Source organism: Anas acuta, chromosome 4 (genome assembly GCF_963932015.1).
Source record: "Anas acuta chromosome 4, bAnaAcu1.1, whole genome shotgun sequence".
Classification (NCBI taxonomy): Eukaryota; Metazoa; Chordata; class Aves; order Anseriformes; family Anatidae; genus Anas; species Anas acuta.
The window spans coordinates 46,373,300-46,386,164 of NC_088982.1; the positions used below are offsets into that span (position 1 = coordinate 46,373,300).

General features: G+C 41.9%; 1 protein-coding gene across 9 annotated transcripts in view; it reads left to right on the top strand.

Moving 5' to 3' along the window:
* The first annotated feature begins 383 nt into the window (after positions 1–383).
* The window catches only part of GRIA2 (glutamate ionotropic receptor AMPA type subunit 2), a 90,422-nt gene continuing 77,940 nt past the window's right edge, over positions 384–12,865 (top strand). For all 9 annotated transcript variants that reach the window (XM_068681074.1, XM_068681067.1, XM_068681065.1 and 6 more), the window contains exons 1-2: positions 384–613; positions 772–912. In XM_068681074.1, coding sequence (XP_068537175.1) covers positions 526–613; positions 772–912 — 229 coding nt within the window. In that variant the 5' untranslated portion in view covers positions 384–525. The remainder of the gene's footprint in view (positions 614–771; positions 913–12,865) is intronic.

The window sequence follows — 12,865 nt, forward strand, 5'->3', positions numbered from 1 at the left end:
ACAAAGCACCCCCACGAATAAAAAGCAGGATTCGGGGTTAAATATAGATCATTTTCTCCTCCCGCGGCCGCATCGGGACGGGTCGCGGCGCCCCCGCTCCTCCTCCTCCTCTTCCTCCCCGCTCCCCTCCCGGCGCTGTCCGCGGTGCTGAATTCTGCCAGCGCGGGAGCGCGGAGGCGAGGAGGAGCGTGCCCGCGCGTACGCGCTCCCGCGGGGCTCCCTGCTCGCGCCGGCGCGCGCGCGAGCGAGGGCAGGGCCGGTCCGGGCGCGCTCCCCCCACTCCCCACCACCACCGCCTCTCCCCCCCCCCGCCTTATTTCCGGAGCCGGGACCAGCAGCGGAGCGGCGGCGGCTGCTCGGGCACCGGCTTCATCCCGCTCCTGCCCCCGGGGCTGGCTCCCCGCCTCGGAGCTCGGCTGCGCACCCAGGAGGAGCGCGCTCCGAGGAGGAGGAGGAAGGATAGAGGGAGAGAAGGAAGCAAAGGGCTTTTTCCGTGGCTTCGTGGATGCTCTACTTTTCCTGGAAATGCAAAAGATTATGCATATTTCTGTCTTCCTGGCGCCTGTGGTTTGGGGACTGATCTGGGGGGTGGATTCTAACAGCATCCAGATCGGTAGGTGCCCGGCTCTCCTCCTGCCGGCCGTGCCCCGCTCCGGCCCCTCGCCGCCCCCCGGCCCCCGGCTCGGGGGCAGCCCCGCGGGGGTGGCGGTGCCGGCGCTGCCCTTGCCCGGCCGGGCTGACCGAGGCGTGTGTGCGTGTGTTTCCCTGCAGGGGGGCTGTTCCCGAGGGGCGCCGACCAGGAGTACAGTGCGTTTCGGGTAGGCATGGTTCAGTTTTCCACCTCGGAGTTCAGGCTCACGCCGCACATCGACAACCTGGAGGTCGCCAACAGCTTCGCCGTCACCAACGCCTGTGAGTACCGGGGGGCGAGGGGGCAGCCGCCGGGCAGGTGCGGGAGCCCCGGGGGATGGAAGGAAGGAAAGAAGGAGGGAGGGAGGGAGGGAGGAAGGGAGGCAGGAGCCTTAAAATGGTTCCCGCCGCCCCCGCCCGGCTGCTCGCCCTCCCTCCGAGCCGAGCCGAGCCGGGGCTGCCGTGCCGGGCGGCCCCGCATCCCGCCGGGCAGCCGCGGTGCGCCGTCAGCCATTTTCCTCGGCGCCGCTCTCTCCATGGCGCCGCGCCGGGGCTCCGGGGCCGCAGCCCCCCGCCGAGCCCCCCGGAGCCCCCTCGGCGGCGGGCAGCGTGGGCGGGCGGCGGGGCCGCGCCCTGGCTCCGCCTCTGGCTCTGGCTCTGGCTCTGCCTCGGCCCGGCCGGGGGCTGCCGGCAGCGGGCAGAGCCGCGAGCGGCTCCCGGAGCGGCTCCCGGAGCGGCCGGGGGTCCCCGCCGCCCTCCCCCCGTGCCCCCGTTTCCATCGCGAACCGGCTCCCCCCAGCGGCGCGGTCCCTCTGCTCCTCTTCCCTGCCAGTCCCTGCCCGTCCCCGCGTCCCTCACAAGGGGTGCTGAATCCGGCTGCTACTTAACAGCGACAGCAATTTTCCCCTGCCGGCAACCTTTTTTTTTTTTTTTTTTTTTTTTTTTACCCCTCCTTTTGCCCCCCAAATTCAGCCACGTTATGATAGGCGAGGCGGTGTTGAAGAGGGGTGTCTCGGCACAGGCTCTGGGGTAGGTGGTGCAAGAGGGCAACCTAAGGAGCTTTCAGCTGCATGGATGAGGGGTACCACACAGCAGAGGGATAAAGAAGGTAATATGCTCATTATTACCTTCTTTATCCTCATACGTGCTGCTGAAAGCTCATGAAAGGCTCAAGTCGGAAAAGGTCGGAGCATTGTACCAGCCTCATTAGGGCTGCTCTGGTAATTCCTGCGAGCTGCTGGGGAGCGCTTCCATCCCCAGCTAATGAGGGTTTCCAGCAACCAGAACAACACATGGTTGAATCTGCAGTATGCGTTACCAGGTCTGTCGGTGAAGTAGGGTATTGTGTAGTGGTCTGCATGGCGTTCTGCAAAAATGTGATGGTCTTCTGTGCTTCTCAATTCTCTGTGGTGAGCAAAATCCTGAAAATGGTTTGTTTAAAACAGAGTGTGTTTTTCCACTGGTACTAGAAATGAGTATTTCTTGACATGTCTGTGTCATATATGTGCCAAAGACTGTGTCTTTGAGAAGGTTAAGCAATTGCATTTTCCTCTAGCCCCGGCAAGTTTTGCACATGTGTATATGTGCGTGCAGAACTCTTGCAATATGCAGGTGACCCATGTAGGCTGTAGTCTGCAGTGATGTACTTCCAGCAGAAGGGAGTCTTCTGCCCACGTTTTGGGTTTTCCTTTGAATGTTGTCCAAGGCTTACATTTTCAAGCTGTTCTGAGAGCACCAAATTAAGACATAAACTGGTACTCGCTTTTTAGTCACCTCAGTTGATACTGGTGGTTTAGTGAAGTTATCTTGTCAGTTGGTTTTAATTAACTAGTGAACTATATGCTAAAAATATGTCAAGTATTTCCTTGATTACCTTCCAAGAAAGGTGTGGCCGGAGGAAAAGGAATTCTGAAGACAAGAAGCAAAATTCAGCAATTGGTAAATTTGCAGAGGCCTGTGTGCACAGCTGGTTAAGGAGGATCCATTTTCTTCATCCTCTTTTTTCTTCTTTTAGTTCATTTTTATTGGAAATATTGAAAAATCTGCAGGTGGTTATTTCAGAGTAGTGCATGAAAAACCTGTGTCCAAAACCAGCACAACCAACAGTTAAGCAATGTAAAAGAAGGTCACAGAAACGTGGTGTAACATGGAGCTGAAAAAGCTTCAATGCTTGTCCAGGTATTTCACTCCACCAAGAGTTCCCTTGAGCAGTAACAGGCTTAAACCGTAACAGCAGTAAAGACCTCTTTCTGCCTTACGAACAACAACCAAATTTTGTAAAATCACCAAGTGGAACACTTCTATTGTGGCGCACCCATGGGGCAGCAGGCCTGCAGGAGGCCAGCACGGCTCTTGGCAGGATGAGCTTCCATCCTGACAGGAAAGCTGGGGCACGCGGTTCCCGCCACTTCAAAAAATAGATGAGGAAGAAGAAAGAAGGTGTAGGACTATCTCAAGGAAACTTCACCCTTACTGTCTGCACATACTCTGAGCTTATTCATGGAGCACGGAGTCTTTTAATGAACAAGTCTTATTACTGGTACTATTTTTAAATTAGGTTCCTAAACTTGCAGAAGGGAGGGCAGCTGTGCTCATGTACCACTGAAGGTTTTGAATTGGTGTAAGACTGCTCAGTCACTTAAAGATACCAGCAGTCAGGTACAGCAGAGGAGGGGTGGACTCCCTGTTTCATAGTGCTGTAGTGCATAGGTTGCCTTTCCTCACCCAACATATCTGTAACAAACAGTCACTTTAGGCTGTTGTGCTGTTGCAAGTCCTGGGTGAAGCTGTGCTGACAGGTCATCAGGAGTAGCTGTTGGTATCTAATAGCAGTTTGCCACCTCGCAGGGCGGTGCCACTAGGAGGCTTCATGGTTTTGATGGAGGGATGGTGCTTTCTGCAGCTCAATGGCACAATTAAGAGAAATGTTCACTGCTCTAATTGCATCCTTTAAGAGAAATGGGCTAGACTTGGCCCTCTTTCTGAGTTCTTGATGATTCAGAGGATTACAATGTAGGCACATGTAAAGGCACATGTTAACAAAGCAGATCACTGTAACAGAGCCTCCTTGGCCTTTAAAGGCTGGGGCAAAGGTACAGCAAGCGCTGCAGTTAATTCACAGGGTGGAATTGGAAGGTATCCAGAAATTGGACTTTATCGTCCTTCAGCAAAGTGTAATTGAGTCTAGTCTAACTGGAAAAGTGCTGACCATAAGTAGCATTGGATTTTTTTTTTTTAATTCTGTCAAAAGAATAAAAGAAATTAGTGAAGATGAAATCCTTTCCTCTTAAGTCCACCAACCGGATGAGGGATAGTTGTGTCATGTACTCATATATCTTTACACTGAAAGGATACTGGAGTCCTAAAGAGAGATTTCCTATGGAGTGCTATAAAACCTCCATAACTCTAACAAGTTTTTCACGTAGTAGTTTCAGTGCAGATGTAATATATGAATGATCTTAGATGTTTAATTCTGCTGGCTCAAGAGCCAGTGTGGAGCTTTTCTGTCTTAAATCAAGTCTTACAGCTCTGCAGGGATCACTGCACCATGACATTATGACAAGGGGATGCTGATTCATGCATAAACCTTAGATCCTTTCATTATATCTACAACCAGCAGCTTTGAAAACCTATGAATATCTAGCATGTTGCAACTTGTGAGTCACGATAAAGGTTTTCCCAGCCATTTTGGAATATAAAGCTGTAGATGGCATCCTTAAAGGAACAGCATGCAGTATACTCCTAGCAAAATAATTAAAAATTAACTCAAAAATCATATCCTGTAGTGGTAGTGATGGGACAAATATAGGTGTGTTTATTTGAATTAAAATTACTATGGACCTTGCATGAACATATTTTGTAATGAAAATTATTTTGAAGTAAAAGAAGAATTTTAATAAATACTTACGTTTCAGTTCAATTATATTCCTGGTCCTTCCCATTTCTTTTTCATGATAAAACATTTCTCAGGCTCAGTGAGCACTCATGAAATAGTTTCTGTACTCCCCTGTAATTAAAATGGACAAGATGAAAATGTGTTTTCTTAATAAAATGATACGTTTTACGCAGGTTGTAGCCTAAAATAGGAACTCTTTTGCTTTTGCTGCTCTCAGAACATCTCTCCCCTTGAAATCAAGCTCTGTAGCAAGTCTTAAACGTTCCTCTTCTCCTGAGAGTTATACCTAAAGAAACCTGAGTCGTTTATTGTCTGCCAGTGCTGTCCCTGCTGTGCCTCTTTGCTCCTGGCTTGCAGAGAATTCTCACACAGATGTGGTCCAAGACGTGGGCAGATACAATTGTGACAGCTTTGGCTTGGCTACTTGACTTTTCAGATTTTTGTTACGTGATTCTTGCATTAATATTGTCCATATATCTGAAATAAAAATTTACCATGCAGTTTTGGACATACTATGAATTTATATTCTTTATAAACCTTGAACCTTTTAAAAACCTTAAACCTTTTAATAGCAGTTTGTGAGTAGCATCTCAGTCAAGCCTTAAATATTCCGGTCAAACTCTTAAATGAACCAGTATGTCAGTCAGCCTTTTCAATATATGCATATGTTTACATAAGCTTTTATTTATCTTTAATATATTAAAATGTATGAAGTTTTCTTCATTTATGCTAATAAAAGCTTTAATTTACACTGATTTCAACAGGACTATTGATTGAGCACATAGCTGGGGATGTATTTAAGTCTTGGCCATGCATAGGACTTCTGTACTATCCAGTGTTTGTTACACATACTAAACCAAGGGCCAATGCATCAAGGAGTATTGATACTGCTGATTTCTTTATTTCTTTTATCAGGCTTTTTATACCTCAAATATTGTTGAGATTAATATTGTTGAAATTAAACAGATACCATTCTTTTTGAATAGCTGACCATTACTGGGGAAGCATATATTAAAAAAAAAAAAAAAAAAAAAAGAGTAACGTGTTATTTTGAAAATACATTGAACAGGCAAAGCTATTCTATGACTGTTACTTCAAAAAAAAAGTTATAGCAAAAGGTCATTTAAAATTAATAATTCTCTAATAAGTGTTGGTTGTACTAATTTTTAGGAGACTAAAAGGAATAAATAACCCACAGTAAACATAAATGCATGTGTGCATGTATGTATGTCTGTATATACGTGTATGCATAACTGTAAATTCATGTGTAATTTTGTATATATAATGAAAAATAGTTCACTTTGGATGTCACATAAAGAAAAAGCAGGACATTGGTTAAACCCTACAATCCATTTTCTGAAGAGGATTATCTCAGAGCTCTCACTAGTAAGATAATTTATCATTTCAAGTCAGCGTTCTCACCCCTGTAAGTGAATTGAGTGCATGAATTACTAATATTTTATATTGAAGGGTCATGCCTATATTCTGGAACCAACCTACAACTGAAGCCAAGGAATGTCAGGTCAGGCTGAAAACAACATTGAAAAGCTGTTATTTTAAAGGTTGTTATTATAAATACCTGAATTTGTAATTTTTTCAGTTGTATACATCAGACTATGTGTTTATCTATATTTAAATGAGTTTCTCATATAACAATTTACTGGAACATTCATTTCTGAAATGACCAGGATTTTTCTGTATTCTTGTAACTGTTCATTGCATTTATGAGAACATGAACACAGTGGCATCTGCTTTTAGAAGACTGCAGATTAATTTCTTCTGTGCTACAGATTTCTGAAGAGGTGCAGGATAAAATCTGTGGGTTTTTATAAGAAATATGTAGGCTTGTATAGCTTTGTTATTTTGTATTGAAACATTAATATTTTCCCTTAAGTTTACAGAAAAATCTGCCTTGACTGCAGGTATATTTTAGATATTTTAAATATATTTAATATTTTTTTATATTATTTATAACCTTGCTAAAACTGAAAAAGGGCTTTGATTTAGTTAACTAAGGTCTTCCAATATTGAATTCTTCATGGATAAACAAGAAGGAGCAAGAAAAAGCATCAGACTAACACAGTGAATGCTTATTTAAAAACAGCTAAACAAGAAGTAAAAGAAGACTTTAAACAAGCAGGTGTTGAGCAAATTCATGTTGTATCTCCTAAAATCAATATCTGCACTCAAGAACTGTTAATTTTTAATGGAATTACTGCGTGGTATAGATGTCTTTAATTCTGTGCAGTTGATTTAAAAAAAAAATAAATTTTTATGTTTTTCATTGTCTTTAGAAACATTCTCAAATAAGGCAGTTTATGGAAAGATTACTTTTTTTTTTTCCTCTCCCCCAAAAGTTTCCAGTTGGGAAATGAATATAGAGTTAACATTTTTGTTCTGAATCTGATTTCATTTACACATACTTAATGTGTTTAGCTATTGCTAGTTATTTCATGAGACATTTCAAAAATTTACAAGAAAGTTGCTTACTGTTCTGCATTGAGGTGGGGTTCAGCTTCAGCTGCTGCTGTCTCCCCACACATTTTCTCCAAACCTGACCTTAGAGAAATCAATAGAGCCTTTTTGAGGCCTTAAATGTTATATGCAGTTCAACTAAAGGCAACAGAATCAGGCACAAGAAGTGCTTTATTTCAACTCTAATCTACTCTTTTATTTGATATCAGGGAAGGATATTCAGGTCTGTATTCATTAGCTTAAATCGGCGTGTGATTGCTTTGTGTGCTTGGGGTGCTGGATGTGTAACTGAATTACCAATCACTTGAGCTAGTCCTTGAATGACTTGCTGGGCTTTATTGCACATCAAAATAGTATTTTCATTACTTAACTGCAGAAGGTAAATGGGTTTGCGCTTTTCATTGCTGAAAAAGAAACTGAGTACTTTGCCATTTGTGATTTGGAATGGACACCTTTTTTTGCAGAATGATTTTTTTGATGAATGAGAGCAGGACAAAATTGCGTAAAATGTTCATCTTGGCCCTGACTCAATCAATGCATCCTCACACAACTGGTACAAGAGTTTCAAAGCTCAATAAGGGGCAGTGGCTGGTTGTGTAGAATCTTCAAACTAGATACATGAGCACATGCTTGCTGTGCTATCCCACCTATTCAGCTTAATCTTGACTTCAGGTACTTAATGTTACATTTGGTTTGATGCTGCATTGTTTCAGGCTGCTGTGGTTAAGGCTGTCATACCGCTGTAATTTGTTCTCAGTGTGAGTGTGTTCCTTTACAGGTGCAAAAACACCATTTGGGGTGGAAAAGAGGCCTCGGCTTATTGCATATACTGTGAACTGATTTTCTTTTACAGACTTTGAAAATTGCAAGTAACAGAATAACATAAGCACTCAGTGTGATAGGTAATTGAAACAGCAACCCAATAGGTAACGTGGAGATTTTCTTGTCATTCTTACTGAGAAGACTGCTTTCAGGGGTCATGTCAGCAACCGTGCCAGAGAGCTCAACAGAATGGCTTTGCAATTGCTCTGCAGCATGATGAAAAGATTTTTTTTTTTTTTACATTATTTTTCTTGTTTTCTGCCTCTTATGAATGGCAGAACTTGGTAGTTACAGGACTCTGGTTTACATCCATAACACGAGGAGGCTAACGTGGTTTACAATCCCATGTAGCGTGGATCTAAAATAGCTGAATGTCTTACATTCCCTTGTGTATGCGTGAACTATCTCAGAATGTCTACAAAAATATGCTAATAAAACAGACTGTATGGCTCTGAGCAAGTTGGAGCATTTTTTTTTTTGATATTACCATAAATCTTTGAAATTTGGGATGCTGCGGGTCTTCTTGCTGAGAATGTTCCTCACAGGTACTAGTTGCTAGTTGTTTCTGACGAAATGTCTTCTAACCCAAAATGCTGATGTTTTTTTGTTTTGTTTTGTTTGCTTTTGTTTTTCCCTCATATGACTAACAAATTCCAAAACACTGTAATAGTACAGCCTCAGAGGGGTTCTTGGCACAGATGTGGGAACCCATGTGATTGTGCCTTGTGTGGGCATGGTGACACCAGGGAGTTCACTCCAGCTGTAATACTTGAAAAGCCGGGTAAACAATTTGCATGGCTAGTGTATACCAGGCTGATACTTACATAAGCTACAGCAGGGTTACTTGTAGCAGAAGCTGGATTGATCTGATCCACACCAGAGCTACAGTGAGTGGTTAGGAGAATCATCCAGGATTTAACCCTTTTCTTTCATACCTGCCCGTGTCAGGCAGAGGATCTGAATTTAACCCTTTGCCTTTCACATCTTCATTGAATGCCCTGAGTCCTGGGCCACTTCTTTGACGTCCATCTTCTTCTCTATCACTTTGTCCTTTTTCCTGACTCTATTAATTTTTTTGTTGTGTGTGTGGGGGAAATATAACATCTTACTTTTGTCCTGATGCTGGAAGGGGGAGAAGTAACTTCTGGGTTTTGAGAACAGAAGACAATTTCCTTCTCTATTGTTGTTATGATCAAGCCCAGGGGAAAATAAAACCATTAGGGAAAATTTTTCAGTTTAAATAATTACTCAATCAACAAATGTTGATTGGCCAGATTTATACACAGCTTAAAACTGTTGAAGCCATTTTGAATAAACACCAGGAAATATTGAACATGGTTATAAAATTGTTATATTTAAAGACTAGATAGATTTGAAGGTTCAGGAAATAAATGAGAAGTAAGTCACTGTACATAATAAATTGCAGTATAAATTTATAATTGCACTCACAGCCTTACATCTGCCAGGTTTTCAGGTGCTTTCATTTGGTGAGACTGAATCTTGGTGAAATTCTGGAAAGTCTGTCTGAAAAGTCATTCAGTCCTTTTGCAGAATAATTAGATTAGTTCAGCAAGCCTTACCAATAGTTTAGGAATCCAGAGTGATGAGGCCACTATTTTTCTCATATAAATGGTCATGTAAATGGTCAAGCTTCTGCTGATGGTAGGAGCAAAAACAAATCCAAATTCATATGATGTATGAGGGTAAAAGATGACTTATGGAAAGAGGGGAGGGATTAAGCACTTCCAGAAATGTACTGAAATATTTCAGCATCAATTGGATATGCAGAATGTTTTTCAAACTTTATGGTACGTGCTCATATATGGCCCTGTTGTATGTGGGTTTTGTTGTCTGTTTGTTTTAAAGTAGTGCAAGATTCATCATGGAAATTAGAAAAGTTATTAGTCCATCTAAATTTATTATAAATTTGCAAATGGTACTGTTAGCTAAAAGGCTAAGATTTGGTCTCTGCTTGTGTAGGTAAAGAGGAAAAACATGTTTGCTCTTTTTTTTGTTTGTTTTTTTGATTGGATTTGACCATAGATGTTATTCTTTAGTAATATATTTGCATAAATTTGCATTTTTATCTGCTTTTTTAGTTGTAGGAGAATGAGCTTTGGCTTGACTTCATAGAACTCAGCAATGAACTTCCACTATAGAAGTAAGCAAGCTTATAGAAGTAAATGAGCTTCAAATACTGCCTTTTTAGCAAGTGGAGCACTTAATGTTTGTTTGAGCTTATCTCTTTACATCTGTTTCAATATGATAAAAAGAATATATTCCTCAATTTCTGGTGGAGACAGTTTAAATTCACTTGCAATTAATACATGTTAAGACCCAGTTTGTGATGCTTGGTCTATCCTGGGTGACCTCATGCTCTAGAATCATCCCCTCTAAGTCCTACATCTGGCAAGCTACGGGGATGCCTCAGATCCATCAGTGTCCAAAATAGCACTCAGTATATATACTTAGTAATACGAACCATCTCATCAGTCTTGTGAGAAAAGAGTATGTCTGTAGAGACCCAAACAACTTCTAGGAACTTTGACAATTTTGTAGACTGTATTTCATTGATATGTGACTTCTATGTGTATGTTGCAGAATTTACAAGCCACTTTCCAAAGTGCATCTCAACTGCCTTAAAATCCAGATGTATTAGGGAAAAACAAAAACAAACAAACAAACCAAAAAAAAACCCACTTGTTTCTCTCTTCATATAGGTGAAATATTTCAACAGCGCAGACCTAATGCTCAAGTTTTTTTCTTGTTCTCATAGTGCCTCAAGCAGTTCACAAAAACAAGCATTGCTACTACTGGGCTGTTAAAAAGACTGTGAAAGTATTTGTGCTAACTATTTAATTTTGACACATTGGCTCCATAGCGGAAAAAAAAAAGTGCCTTTAAAATCAGATGTCTTATTTCCTAAATATCACTTGAAGCTTTCGGAGGAAACTAGCAGTATTAGTAGGAACATGGTTAACCTAGCCATGTAGGCTGCTTACCAACTATGTGCTTTGTTCTGTGCACTGCAATTTAAATGTCTTTGATTTTGGTCTAATTCTTTTTTCTTCTTCCTTCATTGTTCCTTCCTTAGTCTTCCTTTTCTTTATTTTGTCTTTGCCAGCCAGCTAAGTATACCAAAAGTGCAATGTTCGGGAACCCTCCTCCATCTCATTAGAATTGTCCTCTGCTTTCCAGTTTCCAGTTTAAGAACTCTTTGCTCAAGGACTGATTTTATGTAAAATACAGATCAGGTGGGGATATAATGACGATAGTGATGGGTATAAAATGTCTTTTTGATTTTTTTTTATGAACGCTTTCTTTATTACAGCTCGAAAGACCTCACCTTGTTCCAAAGCAGCTCCCTTAGTGAGCCTGACAAACCAAAGAAGAGACTATAGCTTGACAGAAGGGGAGAGGCGTATCTCACTGCTGCTGTACTGTGGGAGAGTTTTCAGAAAGAGAAGTTCATGCAGTTCACGTCTGTCCTGTGCATCATTCTAGGCTTGTAAGCCAGTGGTTAGGTGTGCACATCGCAGGTCAGGTTGCTTATAGCATTTCTGGGAATTCTGTGTTCTGTAGTCCTTGGTTGCTGTGGGTCCTTCCTAGCTCTGGTGACACGTCTTCATTTCTCTTCCATAAAGTAGGCTGATACAGGCCAGTCCCCAAAGTGACTTGGTAGCAGTGGTGCATGACACTGTCATGTGTACAAACCAGGAGCTTAACGTGAGTCTTGGAACTGAACGAGGCTGAAAGCACCTGTGTTACCTGCAGTGAGTGGGGAGAACTAGGTGCCCAGCAGTGAAACCTGCAACAGCTATCGCCTAATGGAAAACATAGTAAATTAGCCTAAAACACAGAAAGTTGCTGTTGAGAAGCTTCAAACTGAAGCTTTCATACTAAAGCTGTTCCTTCCTTGTCTTGGGTGACTGACTGCAGCTCTGAGATGAAGGAAGTGGCATCAATGGCCAGAAGCTACTTACTCAACTATTGTGGATTTAAGCTCTCAGATTGTATAGTACTCTGCATGATGTGCATATCTTTCACCTGTCTGTTGGAATAGCCCAGCAGTATAGTAGGAGGTGGAAGAGTCTGGGATCTTGAAGGATGGTGGGAAAGAAGAGCTGATTTTTTTCCTGTACTTAATGGAATACATTTGCAGCCAGGGTAGGAAGGATATCTTGAATGTTTGTAAAGAGAAGCAATCAATTATACAATCACATCGCTTTTGCTCATGATTTCTCTTTAGAAGGAAGTTTTTCATTTTATCTTGTATTGGTGGACCCGTGTTTTTCATCCTGATATTGTAGTAGAAGTGTCTTTTCACCACTCTTAGGAGGGATTGCAGTGTGTTTTTTTGTTTGCTTTTTCAAATACTTCATTACTATTTTGGAATTACCGTTGGTATTCAATGCTGAATATTTTATCTAGTAAAAAATAACATTTTCTTTTAATCCTCATTGGCCATGACCAACCAACATGGTACTTGTTTTCCCAATGGCTGGTGGCTGCATTGTTTCTAGGTTAAATTCAGGGTAGGGCATTTAATCTGTAGAGTTCTATGTATATTCAGCTTTGGCTATGTCAATAGAGATTTCTTCTCATTTAACTGCTGTGGCAGCTGCATTCATGGACACTTAAGCTAACAGTCACTAGATTTAAAGATTAGGATGCTGTTGACAGGATGTTTTCTATGAAGGATCATCAACTCTGTGTGCTCTGTTTCATCCAAAGTATTTGCTTGAGGAGATGGTCAGGAAATAAGAAGTGAAACTGTTTGTAGGAATGACATTTTCCTTTTGGACACCAGATAAAATAACATTATCTTGTTTAAAACTATGCAATCTTCATGTAGGGAATGTTGTGTTCATATCACAATCCATTGCTATGAAGGAGACAGGTGATACCAATAAAGTACTCAGGTTGTTTCCTCCCCTGTTTTTTTTTTTTTTTTTTTTTTTTTTTTTTCATGGATTACTGAGCACAAAGAATGGAAGTTCCCTTTTTCCATTTAGGGTGATGTGCATAAGGAAAATACGTTCC